We start from the raw sequence: 15,853 nt of genomic DNA on the forward strand, positions 1-15,853 counted from the left end.
ATTCATAATGATTTACATGCAATAACAGGTAAAGGTAAAATTGCATGTTACTTACCACAGGCAGTGTCCAAAACGAGACAGTTTCGCGCCGTCCTGGTTTCAAACTGAACAGTTGCTCTGCTCGTGGCTCTTCCACATGTAATGGGCCGACAGTCACTTTACAGAATTGGGCCATCTACGTTTAGTGTCCGGCTGCCGCTAAACGTTTCATTTTTGCCGCCAACAGCCGCGATACTGATCATTGTTCGTTCCTGAAGTATCGGGCCACACACTGTATGAAATCCGTCTGCTGAGATTGATTCGAAAACTGGCAGTAGCCCATCAAACCCCAATCGGGCCAAATAAGAAACTCAGTAATCAGCCCAACTACTGCGTGTCAGTGTCGGCCCATTCAAGGGGACAGTGCCTCAGCCGACCTGAAACTCCGCCGACAGTGGCAGCACTCAGCCAGGATCGGGCCGACTGTGTTTACTGTGCCTCAGCCGACTCGGACCTCAGCCGACACTGCCAGCACTCAGCCAGAATCGGGCCGACTATGCTTGCTTTCTGGGAGATCATGTGCCAAGTTCCGTGACAAACGGAAAAAATCTGTGACCTGTGAAAATGTTTTTGTGTTTCGGACAAAATCCAAGATGGAGGCCAGATCAATTATATTGACATCACAGGTTGGCATGTGTTGGTCTAAGGACCACCCACAGTATTAACAGTAGGGCTGTCACTTTCTGTTCGAAAATCGATTGCACAATCGATTGGACCAACCAACACAAGTTTCGAAAACTAAAATAGGGAATCGATTTTAATCAAATATGTACAATATTAATTTTAAACGATTTAAACAAATAAAAAAGATGGATGTAACAAAACTCACAAACAAGCAGAAAAAGAAAATGAAGAATTTCGAAAGTGCAGTTGGCATTGCGAAAGCTAAAAAGAAAACTTCCTTTCCTATGTAGTTCCTATGTAGGTACTCCTGTTTGTCATTGTGCACGAAACTTCACCGCAATAAAATCATCAGAAATATTGCTGGCTTGTGCGTTTTTAAGCGCCCTCTTTACGTTCGTCCTAATGCCTTTTAGTTGTCCGTGGATTAGCCTATATTTGCCGTTGAAAATGGAAACGTCTTTAGATATGGAAAATCGATTTTACAATCGATTCAATGAACACTTATGTCTCTCAAATCGAACAGGATTTTTTCACAAAAATGACAGCCCTAATTAAGACACCCCTTGTAAGTTTTAATTTCAAACAGTTATGAGTCAAAATGCATTTTTGCTAATTGCAGCGCCTCTAGAGGTCAAAAGTCACCAGTATGGTTTTAGGGGCAGCGCTACGTGGTGGCCACGGCCACCACTGGTCAAAGCCCGGCCACCCTGCTTGCCCCCAAAAAAAAAAAAAAAATCAAACAATAACAACAAATAAAAGCATAAAATGGCAGTATAATCAAAGAATAGTTCAAAAGGTAAATATCATAATACAAAGAAAACATAAAACACAAGGTAAAATCATTGAATGAATTGAATACATTGTAGGGGAAACACTAATTATATAGGCTAGGAGTTGTCGACGTGCATCAAATGTATAGCCTATTTCTTTATGCAAAGGCTCACTGACTGTCATTAGCTCTGAATGAAGAAATAAAGCCCCAGCAACAATTTATGGTTCCAGAACGTTGCCTGAAGGTTAGATTTTGGTTAGGTTTTGGTTCCCATGGGAAGTTGCAACCTTTGGGAACCTTTAGGAAACGTTCCCCTAACGTTGCCTAAATGTTGCAACCTTTAGGGAACCTTCCTCTAACATTGCAACCTTTGCATACCAATTTTATTTTTACTTTAACCCTTAGAACCCGATTGACGCAAAGTGTGTCAAAAAACACACCTTTTCTTCTCTGTTACATTGCTCCGGAACTATTCATCGCAGCGAGATGACACCTTCATTGCGTGACAGAGCAGAAGTGGGGCTTTCCAACGAGACTATGCACTTGTACTTGTACGATCAAGTATGACAATTAAATCAAATTGCATCATATATACAGTCTATACTTCTCTGCGTTCACCTGCACACCCATTACTCTCGTTTGAATTACTCGTGATCGCATACATGGCAAGCATATTAGATGAAAGAGGAGACACAGGGCTTTCCATTGGTACCAAGTATATCGATCCTTCTGGGTTGTATAAACAAAGTGAGTGCAAAATAATAACGTCATGTACAAAAACCATGCTGCACACCCTTTACTCTCGGTTGAATTTCTCGCGAACCCGTGATGGGATAGATAAACTTATGCCATGCATGTCAGATGAAAGAGGAGACACAGAGCTATTATTGATACCATCATTTGAGTACATCCTTCTGGGTTATAAAACCGATGAAGTGACAGCAAAATAATAACTTCATATAAGCTTAGCTCAACTTACCCCATGTTTTTGTGGCAAAGCATGTTTATAATCCAACGCTATCATGTGTTTCTCTTTGGCAAAGTATGTTCATAATCCGGTTTTGAGATCCTAGCAAATTCCTGCATGGCATCCAATTCAAGGCTCACATTGCATCCCAATTTGTATGACAAAGAAACACTCCATTTGTCTTTACTTTGTTCATGGCAATGCAATAAAAACTTGGTGTAGAGACATACGTTTTGCACAGACACGTTTTTTTCTACGCGGTATTATATGGAGAGAAAACATTTAGCCTTTGAGTATTTTAATAGTCAGTTTTAACCCTTAGAACCCGATTGACGCAAAGTGCGTCAAAAAACACACCCTTTCTTCCAGGGCTTAAATTTCACTGCGGGTATTGCGCATAATTTGTTCAAGTCCCGCAACTCTAGCCATCATAATGCGAGAAATTCCCGCATACACTTTTACAGCCTGTCTGATGACGTTAATATAGCCTAATCATTAAGTGGCGTGAATGCGGTGCTATTGACCGGACTGATCAACTACCGAGTTGAATTGAACATAGCCTCATGCAGACGCATTACACACACGGAGAGAGAGAGAGAGAGAGAGAGAGAGAGAGAGAAACCACTTTTGCTTACGCAAATAGGCTACGCTACCATGGCAAACTTTTACATCTGGAAAGAGCTCCTTGGTAACGATCCTGCTAGCTCAGGTCACGTCAACACTTGATCCCAGAAAGATTGTCTTCGACATGTTAGTTTTTTGAACATTTACTGTATCTAATGACATAAAAAACATAATAATTTGCATACACATACCGCACTATGCACAACTTTTATTCACTAGCGACTATAGCCTAAAACCGTCAGGTTGAAGGGGGGCTAATTACTCCATAGAATTACTCTCACGTATTTTCTTAAAGTGACAGGCACTCAATTACACCTACTCATCAGCAATGTGCACTCAATTGGACCTACACACCACATTAAAGATATGCCTAAGTGTTATAGGTTAAACGTCAATATGAGGCATTCAAAATACTAAATATGTTTAGCTACTAGTAATTACTAGTAAAATGCTAAATGCATTATTAAATAAATACACTCTATATGAATTCAAAAATATATGATAGAAACATATCACATAAGCTATCATTTTCAGTGTGTGTTTGTGTGTGTGGAGAGAGTCAAGCAGAATCTAGGATGTCCACTGTTGTGAATGATCCCACTACAGTATATATTACTGATGACGCCAGGGTGGTGGGGCCCCAAAAATCAAACACTTTTTAAAAAAAAAGTATCGGGTATTGAAATCGCAATTCTTGACTTGGTATCAGAATCGACCCCCCCCTCCCCCCCAAATTGTGTAAATCCCCCCTACATGAATAACCTAAGGGGGGAATTCCCCCCCATTTTGAAAAATGAATTTTAAGCCCTGTCTTCTCTGTTACATTGCTCCGGAACTGTTCATCGCAGCGAGATGAAACCTTTATTGCATGACAGAGCAGAAGTGGGGCTTTCCAAAGAGACTACACGCTTGTCTGTACGATCAAGTATGATTGATGTGTGTTCACCTGTGCACCAATTACTCTCGTTTGAATTACTCGCGAACCCGTGATCGCATCGATATGGCAAGCATATCAGATGAAAGAGGGGGCACAGGGCTATCCATTGGTACCATGTTTTATCAATCCTTCTGGCTTATAAAAACAGACGAAGTGACTGCAAAATAATAACGTCATGTACACAAACCAACTACACACTCATTACTCTCGTTTGAATTACTCACGGACCCGTGATCGCATAGATATGCCACGCATGTCAGATGAAAGAGGAGACTCGGAGCTATCATTTGATACCAAGTACATCCTTATGGGTTATAAAACAGATGAAGTGACAGCAAAATAATATCTTCATATAGCTGGACTTACCCCACGTTTTTGTCTGTTCTTGTGGCAAAGCATGTTTATAATCCAACACTATCATGTGTTTCTCTATGGCAAAGCATGTTCATATTCCGGTTTTGAGATCCTAGCAAATTCCTGCATGGCATCCAATTCAAGGCTCACGTTGCATCCCAATTTCTTCAACAAATAAACACCTTTTTTGCCTTTACTTTGTTCATGGCAATGCAGTAAAAAGTTGAGAATTATTATGACAGCCTGCGTGCCTATGTGTATGCAAACACGCAACCTCGGATCAAGTCAGGTCAGATCAGTTCGTGTCACAGATATGGAGCGCAGAAAGGTCATTTTTCATCACTAAATAAAAAATGGCATTTATTTCCGTAAATCACACAGCACATATTTCTGTAAATTGCTCAGCCCCAGAGTATCCCTCCAACATGGCAATTATATTGCCCGATTCAGGACAGTCTGCCCTACACACACATGAAATGCATGTAGAGCTGTGAGCTTGCTGTGGTGAGATACATGTCGAAATATAAGAATTTTTATGATACACTTTTTATATTTTAATTCTTTAAAAATCTAAATAAAATCAATGCTAGTATTAATACATGAAATGATGGCAGATCTGGATAGCCTCGACTCTCCTGAAAAAAAAACAATATATAATATGTGTGTGTGGCACTTACAATGACCAGAATAAATCCTTATGAATAAAGGTAGTGAAAATGCCCTAAAAACAGCTTAGGGTTCTAAGGGTTAAACAAAGAACTATTCTCATGTAACTCTTTTGTAAATGGACTGAAGTTCGCTCTAAATATCTACGTAAACCGATTATGCTAACCGTTAGCATCTCCATGGGATTTCTCATATACATTAGCCATAAGCTAACGCATTAGTTTCTATTCTGTAACTTGGAATGCTAGTCTACATGATTGCTCTTAAACAAAACATCGAAGGAAATAACTGAGATGTACTCTGTTGGTCTGCTTAGTTTTACAGTGAATCCTATGTAAAGGTTTGAAAGGAACTTCAGCTAGACCATGTCATTGCCACACACACAAGTGGGGGCAGAATTGGAAATGTGTCATAGAGTGACAATGCATTAGTTGATTTGGTTAAAAAGTCACAGGTTAGGTTATTGGTTATTATTGTAATGATGCTATTCATAAATAATGAGCTGTAAAGTAACTCAGACTTTAACAAAAACAATTTTTTAAAGGATATTGACTAATTATCGTTATCATCAAAATCACAATCACCAGCGCACATCCATGCAAAACATTACAAATTGCACGATTACAATGGGAAACATAATTAGAATAAAGATATTACGAAATACTGTACATCTCATGATGAGTAGTTATTCACCATCATTTGCAAATTGGTAATGACGGTTAAAAGTGATTAGGGAAGAGGCGAGAGACACGTATGGAGCACAGCTTAAGACGCACTGTCACGATATATAAGCAACTCCTCTGCAGGATAAATGTTTTTTTTTTATTCAGTCATTTGAGCAATATCAGGGTAGATTTTGCTTTTTCCAGCCTAAGTTTTCGATGGGAACTCATTTTCAGTCAATAGTGAAACTGCATGTCTTGTCGTTGACTCACACCATGGTGAAGTTAGTCTCACTTTGCCAATGAGTTTAAATAATAGAGAAGTGCAAATGCGTGAAGGCTATGCTAGGTTTTAGTAAAGTATGGTTTTAGTGGAATGACTATTCCATACGGTCTCGCAAGCAGCCTCCTTCAAATGCGCGGTTGAATGTCAAAATACCGATGCATTTATTTGACATCGCGCTTTGCGCCGTTAAAGGGGATTGACAGATGTCATTCTCATTGGTTTAAATGATGTTACGCCCCAAACACACCCACGACTGATTAAAAAAACCTAGGAACACCTTGATGCGCCATGCGCTCGAAGAAAACCCTCCCAATGTGGACTGGACACCCTACTATATTTAAATAAGCTTTTGACGAGTGACGATGCACTTTTGACTGTCATGATAGGGCCCTGAGCTAGGATAATCATCCCAGAGATTAAACAATTGAGTTTTACCTATCCCCAGTTCATCCAGCCGTTCTCTGAGTCTGACAGTAACAGCAAGGGAAAACTCAACAGTTTAACTCGAGGGGAGGTGGAAAATGAGTGTATTTCCCCAAATGGTGGAGTGTCGCTTTAACGGAGAGTTGTTATTGCATTGATTATTAGATTATAAAATCAGGTATCAGGCTCTATTTTTATTGTTAAATCAGGGGTTTGATGTTAATTTTGTAGATGTGATGGTATGTCATTGTTCATGTGTCACTTAACTGCCTATGCATGTCCTGGTGGCAGAAAACACCTGGAAAGCATCACCAGTGTGGGTCCTCGACCAGTGGGAAGTGTGGAGAATGAGGTCATGACTGTGGGTTACCTGCTGGCTGAGATCGAGCACATCCGGGAGGAGAGCATGGCTGGGCCCCATGCCATTACTGTGGATGTGCAACGGCCCACTGGCTCCTTCAGCATCGACTTCTTGGGTGGCTTCACCAGCTACTATGACAAGGTCACGAACATTGCTGTCAAATTGGAGCCTAAGAATGGCGCACAGCACGTCATGTTGGCCAACTGTCATTTTGACTCTGTGGCTAACAGCCCAGGTACAGTGCAGACTGGCAGTAGATTTTGCATAATCTATATGTTCTTCATACTAGAATTTCTGTTTTGCTGTCATAGCTTACATTCAGTGTTTATGGAAATAATCATGTAATTTATTAATTTACAGTGGGTGCCATTTAGAAGTGGCCACTTCATTCACACTTTCCGTGATTCACGCAGCAGCGGAAATGTATTACAACCCATAACGTACAACGTATTACAACTTATAATGTATTACAACTTATAACGTACAACTTACAATGTATTACTACAACTTATAATGTATTACAACTTATAATGTATTACAACTTATAATGTATTACAACTTATAATGTATTACAACTTATAATGTATTACAACTTATAATGTATTACAACTTATAATGTATTACAACTTATAATGTATTACAACTTATAATGTATTACAACTTATAATGTATTACAACTTATAATGTATTACAACTTATAATGTATTACAACTTATAATGTATTACAACTTATAATGTATTACAACTTATAATGTATTACAACTTATAATGTATTACAACTTATAATGTATTACAACTTATAATGTATTACAACTTATAATGTATTACAACTTATAATGTATTACAACTTATAATGTATTACAACTTATAATGTATTACAACTTATAATGTATTACAACTTATAATGTATTACAACTTATAATGTATTACAACTTATAATGTATTACAACTTATAATGTATTACAACTTATAATGTATTACAACTTATAATGTATTACAACTACGCATTACAACTTATAATGTATTACAACTTATAACGTACAACTTACAATGTATTACTTGTGGTTGTTTGGGTCATTGCAGCTTCACTGGGGAAATATAAATAAAAAACGTGTGATTCACTGTGAGAATCACACGTGAAACCGGGCAATTCCAAGTGGTACCCACTGTATATAAATACTCAGGTAGTACATAAGTGAAAATATGTCATTAAAATGCTTAATTTGTGAAAGCATGAAGTGTTTTCACATTTGCCTGTGCATTCTTTGTATATTTTTGCCTGTTTAAGACTATCAGTGACACTTTTCTTATCCTAAAAATTATTAAAAAAAATAAAAAAAAAAATATATATATATATATATATATATATATATATATATATATATATATATATATATATATATATATATATATATATATATATATAAAAAAAAATAAATAAAGCATAACATAGTAGGTTCTGCATCATGATGGTAATTTTGAAGACCAAGTCAGACCAATGGTAGAGAGAAAAAATCAGGAACAGATTTGTATTTACCATGATGCACATCAAAGGAGAAGCAGCATGACTTCCCCTAAAGATCCACCAGCTGCTCTAACTAGACAAGGAAATAAAAAATGTCTGTCTAGGGGCGCTTCCTGGACTCAAATTTGTTTGTTTGAGGTGCTCTTTGGATGGGAAAATGTAGATGAGAGAAAAACAGGGGATTCCAAGGCACTCTCAATTGTCGAAGGTTAAAAAGCCTTTATTTTGTTGGCTTGGTTACATTTAAACCTTTAAAAAAAACTCCGACGCGTTTCGGCAAACAAGCCTTCATCAGGGAGTCAAACCGTTCTCAACAGGAAAGGAGAGTTTTTTTTAAATAATAAGTCAACCAATCAGGACTCTCCACATTGCAGATGTGCTAGTCAGGTGATAAGTGTAAGAGTATACAACCACCAGCAGGTGTCATCCTTACATCCCTGTGAGAAATAAATGTCGTATATACAACCATGCATACAGAAAAGTCAACATTCAGACACATTATTGTCAAATTAAAAACTAATATGTAGAGAGTGAACCCAAAACAAACACAAACAAATAACAAAACAAAAAAACACAAACAAGCAAAAATTCAAATAAAGACTCTGAAGTCAAGGTCCTCATTTAGGCCCGGATATTTAGTGGCCTGCAATTTATAAATCCAGAAGGTTTCTTTCTGATTTAACTGTCTTTGTCTATCACCTTTCCTCAAGGTCAGTGGAATGTGATCAATCCCACAGGCCTGTAAGGTGGACGGGTCACTACTATGATGTTCCATGTAATGTCTTGCCATGGGATAGTTAATGTTGGGGATGCTCCAATGCAGAATAGTGAAACACTGCAAAATCATAATATTCCCTCTTATCTCTAAACACATATACACAGACGGGGACAGTACAGAAACAGAATGAAATAAAAACAGTCATCTTATATTATATATATACAGTGCCCTCCAGAAGTTTTGGAACACATGCTAAAGTTGACTAAAAAGAGGAATAAAAAATCATCTTTTGGAAATTGATCCTAATACCTTAATTTAAAATGAAATGAGGAAAAATCCAACCTTTAAGAACACCAATTTTCTTTGTGAGTGAATAATGTATCGTAAATAGATAAATGTTCTTCATTAAAATATAGGGTGCATAAGTAAACGCCTATGTTAAATTCCCATAGAGGCAGGCAGATTTTTATTTTTAAAGTCTAGTTATTTCATGGATCCAGGATACTATGCATCCTAATAAAGTTCCCTTGGCCTTTGGAATTAAAATAGCCCCACATAATTACATACCCTTCACAATACATAGAGATTGGCATGGTTTTATTTCAGTTAGCCTATTAGCTGGGAGCCTGCCGGCCAATTTTCAAAACCCATTGTGACCCTTGAGCCAAAATGTTTGCCCACCCCTGCCCTAATGTAGTGATAATTCAGTCTGCAGACAACTCCTTGACAATGTGAATTAGAGGAAGGCTACACATTTTGGTCTATTTTTTGGTAAGACCCACCCTAACATCTGTGTTTTTCTGTATTTTAAGTCAAAAAGCCCTATTTTGATGACTTGCTTGGCCTGAAGTAGCCTGGAAAATATAGACCCTGGTAATCTAGAAAGATTAAGTGACAGTGCACAATTTATACATTTGTTAAACAGCATAAAATTAGCAGTATTTTTAAGCAATTAATATTTTAAAAGAAATCGGCCCGCCGGCCAATTTTCAAAACCCAATGTGGCCCTTGAGCCAAAAAGTTTCCCCACCCCTGCACTAGACCATGTTTACTCTGAATGATTTCGGACTTCGACGCAATCGGATAACACTACGACCAATGTGTACTGTCCTCCAACGTTGCAGCACTGTCTTCATCAGTTTAGCTGGTTCCCAGGAATGTGGGGTAAAAGTAACGTGCATCATTGTTCATTGCCAGAGTGTCTCGCAGAGACAATTCCATTGTGCTCTCGTGAGAACTCTCGATTTCCAGGGTAGGCCTGAAGCGCATGTTTTAGGAACATTTAGGGTGTGTTCAAATCCTCTTTTCTTAGTTTGATGGCAGAATAAATCAGAGGCCTGGTGTATACGCACAACATACAATAAACCAATGAGTTCCATTTCCAATTTGCATTGTTGTTAATGATGAATTTGTTTAGGAACACATCTCAGGAATCTGTTGGTCTTGATCATTTACGCAACAGCAATATTCTACCAAAATGTACACGTTTTCTGCATTCTGCACCCGCGCAGACATTGCGCTATAGACAATATTGAGCAATAGACAAAAGGGATGCACCGATACCGTCGAGTATGGGTATTTGCATTTGTGTGCTCGCCAATATCGAGTACCAATACCAATATTTATATTAGGCTTGGAACACAGGTTTTATTTTATTTTCTGCCCTGGTTGTTACAATAAGCCTAAAAATAAATTATAATTAGTATCACATTCAATTAATAATTTGAACCTAACCAAAAATAGACAACTTTTCTTGTAAAACAAGCCTCATTACTGACCCTGTCTCCACATTTCAATTAAACAAATAATCTATTCAGTGTTTCTTCTACGTTTATTTTAGCATGGCAGCCCGCCACGGTTTAAATTAATACCACTTTTTTTTTTTTTTTAAGTATATATTTTTTGGCCTTTTATGCCTTTTAATTTACAGGACAGTAGAGAATGACAGGAAGTGAGTGGGAGAGAGAGTCGGGGTGGGATCCGGAAAGGACCACGGGGCGGGAAACGAACCCGGGTCGCCGGCGTACGGTGCAGGCTGGGGCCAATACCGCTTTTTAAATAATCCTGCCGACGTATCCTCCCCTGCTGGCTGTCGCTCACATTGCAATTTAATAATAAGTAGCCTAAACCTAGTCAGAGGTTATTATGGCCCGTCCAGTTTCACTTCACATATTATATATTGTATTAATGGTAATTAAGGGGAGACGCACAATATTGTCCGGACGCATAGTAGGCTAAATGCCCTCTGCTGGCTGCTGAAAATTGCAGTTTAACAATAAACAGCAATGCTAATCTGAGGTACCTGTCTAGTTTTATTCCGTAAATATATTGTTTTTATAGACGTTAGTGGCAGCTATAAAGAGCTTCCATACTACGCATGTTTGTCAACATCGCAAAAACTAAATTTTTTGCACAACTGGAAAGGTGTAGCACAGGCTAAGGAAAACCCGTTCAATTCTAGTGCTGATCGGATTGAAAGTATTTTTCATATCGTAGCCTAATAGCTTGCTCGCAACAACAGCAAAAATGAAACATGGAGAGTGGATGTCTCCACGGAGACACCGCTGTTACATTAGATGCGGATAGGGTTGCCAACTTCCTCAACCCCAAATGAGGGACACTTTCAGTGCTATGTAAATAGAAGAATGTAATGACATGATGCTAGCTAGATATTCTGTTTGCAATTAAAAGTGAATTATTAACCTGGTAACCACCTAGCTATCTGAGAGGAATGTGTTTTGGCATATCATGTGCTTCATGTATATGCTTAGTTTTAAGGGAAACAAATTATTGAAGACTTGAAGACTCACCAATTCCATTACACAAAAGCAAAAACCACTCTTCATATTCTATTACAGTCCAAATGGTCAGTGGTGGGAACTGGATAACTCTGAAATCTCCTAGCGTTGTTTTTGTTGTCCTCATGATTTCCTTTTAAAAGGAGAAATCAATTATGACAAGCCAGCTGGAACCTGCCTCCATCTTGTGCGCTCGCAGACGCGCTCCCAATTAAAACGTTTAGCATAACGTTCAAGTTAGATCTGCTGCATAATAAAGACTGAGAGAGGACCCAAAAAGTATCATCCTTATGTAAGATGCTGTTGGTGCATTTTGACATTACAAGAGTGAAGAGTGAAAAGCAGTTTGCAGTAAAGCTACTCTGGCTAAATTTTGGTACCCCCTCTGTCCCTTGGTGCTCTGCACAGTGCGAGATGTGCGTGGTGGTAGCAGCGGCGAGACTGGACCCTTTGTTCCAGGTGCGTTTACAGTAGCCTACTATTGGCCATTGACAACTTGAGAAGGTTGATGAGGCTGTGGTTAAAATTTGGGACTGGAGCTGTCCCTGACGGGACAAATCAAAATCACCCAAAATACGGATGTCCCGGGTAATTCAGGATGGTTGGCAACCTTAGATGCGCACTCAAGTGCAATTCGACACAGTAAAAAAGCAACGACTGGTAGTAACGAAGGTAAATTGGATTAAAGCAAAACTTGGCCAAAAACATTTTGTATGCACTAGCCTAGTAATGTGAATCGCGGACTATAGCCTAACCAAAGAAAGTAAAGGAGATTTGCATCAAATAAAGGCAGTGTTGTGGGTTGTGTTTCTACAACATGTTGGCACAAAACTTAATTTCTGTCATAAACAAAGTAAGCTAAGCGTTTTCTCTATTGTCAACGTGAACTGCCGGTATGTTCAAGCAGTGACATGTGGTTTAATGCATGGGTTAATGTGACGTGAGTCAGATAGAAGATGGGCCTGTCTTTAGTTCCTGAATCCTGTCCCTCTCAAGTCACGTTAGGCTAAATGGTGTGATTAGCAACTAGAATAAAAAAAAAAAATCCCGGGAGTGACACCCCCGACCCCCAGTTTTCTCATACTGTAGCTTTGTAACCTTGGGGTGGGGGGGATGGCCTGCCACCACTTTAAAAAAAAAAAAATCTAGCAGAAACGCTGATTATTAATTAAGACTATTTTACACTGTCCGCAAACTGTAGACAAAGAGTATAGAAGTAACTTCTATACTCTTTGCTGTAGAGACCCTTTTAAAAGTGCTGTGGCTCCTTTATGGAATGATTGAGTGAGTGAGAGAGAAAAAGATGGAAGCTTGCAACCAGCAGTTAGTGAAGGAGACTATGCATAGTTTAAGCTATTGAATAAAGTTGCAATTGCATCTGTTGTTCACAAACTGCAGCTGAATGTAAGCAATCAAATTACAAATTAAATTTATCTAATAACATAGGCTATTTCTCAATCAAATTTACAAAATGTATGCATTCAAATTACAAATTAGACTGATCTATTAAATTTATCTACTGAGATGTCCACGGGGTTAGCACGTACACTCAACAAAGTGTATTCCACTTGTATAGGTTAGGTGAACTATAGATTCAACGGTGAACCATTTGTGCAATGATAATATGTTGTAGATTCAACTCAGATCCATAAGTCTTGCTAATTAACCCCAAAAAAAAAAAAAAAAAAAGAAAATCTGATTGTAAGTTATGGATTATGAATTTTATGCCGCTATCACAGCCAACTTTAGACAGCCACAGCAACTTCAAAAAACACTGGACCAAATGTTTCGGACATGAAAGAAATAAGCAATTTATCAACAAGGCTATCACGATTTTAGAAGTGTTACATTCATGATGCTTATGCTATTGTTACAACAGTAGGCTACCGCACATTTTAATGGCTGCGTCAGGTTGTAACAAAGTTAGGCCCTAGGCTTCATGTCGCTGTTAAGTTAAATTCTTAACAAACTAGAATATATTTTTTAATTCTGTTTCAACTTTCATGGAGTAAACATATATGACTCCTTTTTTAGCAAGTTTCACAGCTTTCAAGTCTAACGTCTTTGTCTAAATCGAGTTTGAACCGAGAGAATAGAAAAATCTTACGATTGTTGCCAGTTCTTTTGATGATAGGTTTTGAAGTTTTGTCTCAAACATCACAACATTACACACTATGTACACACAGGCGCAGGCCAATGTTTAATTTTTTTGCGGTGATGACGGTGACGAGGTAGGTTTCACATAACCGTGGTATTGCGGTAATGCGGTTACCGTCCCAGCCCTATTTAAGACTTAAGACTAAGAGGTGGGCTGTTGATTATGCTAACACCTGTTGATGTCGACAAAGGTCTTGTTTATCCCAAAATGCGTGAAACATGCGAGTTTAGAATCCCTCTTTACATCTACTACTCTTTCGTTTTACATCTTCTCAGATGAAGCACTGTGATATTAGCTTGGTCAATTTATGTAAACAAATGGGTTTTCCAAGGCAACTAGGAGCTTCTAAATGATTACATGCTTGTTCCATGTAAACACAGATTATTTAGTGCTCATATAAACCGGTCGGTTGGAATCTTTAATCAGATTCATTTCAATCGGATTGATACAAAAAACGTCCATGTAAACGTGGCTAGTGTAATAAAGTGGTATTGGTGTGCAGCATCAGAGATTTTTTTTCACAACAGTATCGACCCGATGCCGGTAGCGGTGCATCCCTAGGCAACTACAATATAAGGTTTTAGATTTAGTCTGGAGTGTTGCTAGGGTAGACATGGTGGTTGCTATGCTAATTAAAGTGGTTGCTATGCTGGTTGCTACAGTAATCATGTTGGTTGCTCTTACTGTTGCTAGGTTGGCATTGTGGTATTGGTTGCTAGGCAGTTGTTAAGGTAATTGAGACGATTGCTAGGTTGTTGTTAGAGTGAACTTGGTGGTTGCTATGCTAAATATAGTAATTGATATGCTGGTTGCAAGGATAATTGAAATGGTTGCTAGGATGTTGCTAGGGTGCTATGCTAGTTGCTATGATGATCATTTTGGTTGCTATGCTGGTTGCTAGGTAGATGGATGAATGGATGACCGATGGACAGCTAGATGTTGATAGATAAATGGATGAATGGATTGATGTCGATTGATGGAGAGGTGGATGGATGGAAGGTGCCTTGTATCAATAGTAATAGTTCCTATTTGAATGGAGAGAGACACATATCCCTTTTCCACCAACACACTTCCATTGCTGGTTTGGAGTCAGTGCAGTGTTTCCCACATAAATAAATTCTATTTGTGGTGGTAGGTTTGCAGAATTAACTTGAATACACCAGTTTTTAACAAATTAGCGCAGCGTGGTTATGATGCTAACCAGATTTAAGCACAATTTAGTACAACCTGGAAAATCATTGTGTGGTGGTTGATGTTTTTACTGCCATATTTATCTTAAGACCCAGTCAGGACGATGGAAAATCAGGATCCAGGCTTTTATTCTTTTCAATGAGGGGCCAGTGCCCCTCAAGGGAGAGATGCATGTTTGTGTCACCCCATCATGGGTTTCACCAGGATTCTCTAACTATACAGAAACAAATCTTAACCTTATAAGTTACACACAAAGAGAAGGAGTGACCTCTAGTATGCAATATAAAGGTGTGGGGATGTGGTCTCTTGTTGTTGTGTCATCAGGCCTGGTCAGCTTTATTATTCTTTAATTAAGCTTCAAAGGCCTGGCCACATATTGTTTTAACACCCCAACTTGCTCATGGCCAAATGGTGACAATAGGAGGTCTGCTCCCCCCATCCTTGCTCCCTAGTCTATACAATAGAGAGTCACACCTGAGGATGAGCCAAAAGGTCCCTAGACAGTGCCTACTGAATTCTAATCATTCAAGGATAAACAATGGATACACTGCATACAGACCAAAGACACACACAGGGTACACATGGGTACCAAAATCACAAATGACCATAACACAGAATGGACATTTACAGAAATTATTCTGATTCACAACACTTTCATGGTCAATGTTGATATTGTGGTGGGCCGCCACAAGTAAGTCAATGTATGGGAAACACTGCAGTGACAAACCCTGAACCAGTTCTTTGGTTT

General features: G+C 38.6%; 1 protein-coding gene across 3 annotated transcripts in view; it reads left to right on the plus strand.

Moving 5' to 3' along the window:
- Positions 1 to 15,853, plus strand: part of LOC125305173 (endoplasmic reticulum metallopeptidase 1) — a 94,840-nt gene that overhangs the window by 14,719 nt on the left and 64,268 nt on the right. For all 3 annotated transcript variants that reach the window (XR_007195352.1, XM_048259807.1, XM_048259808.1), the window contains exon 2: positions 6,646 to 6,950. Coding sequence is in view for 2 of the 3 variants with exons in the window: in XM_048259807.1 (XP_048115764.1) it covers positions 6,646 to 6,950 (305 nt within the window). In the remaining variant the exon portion in view is untranslated. The remainder of the gene's footprint in view (positions 1 to 6,645; positions 6,951 to 15,853) is intronic.

Source organism: Alosa alosa, chromosome 12 (assembly GCF_017589495.1).
Source record: "Alosa alosa isolate M-15738 ecotype Scorff River chromosome 12, AALO_Geno_1.1, whole genome shotgun sequence".
Taxonomy (NCBI): Eukaryota; Metazoa; Chordata; class Actinopteri; order Clupeiformes; family Clupeidae; genus Alosa; species Alosa alosa.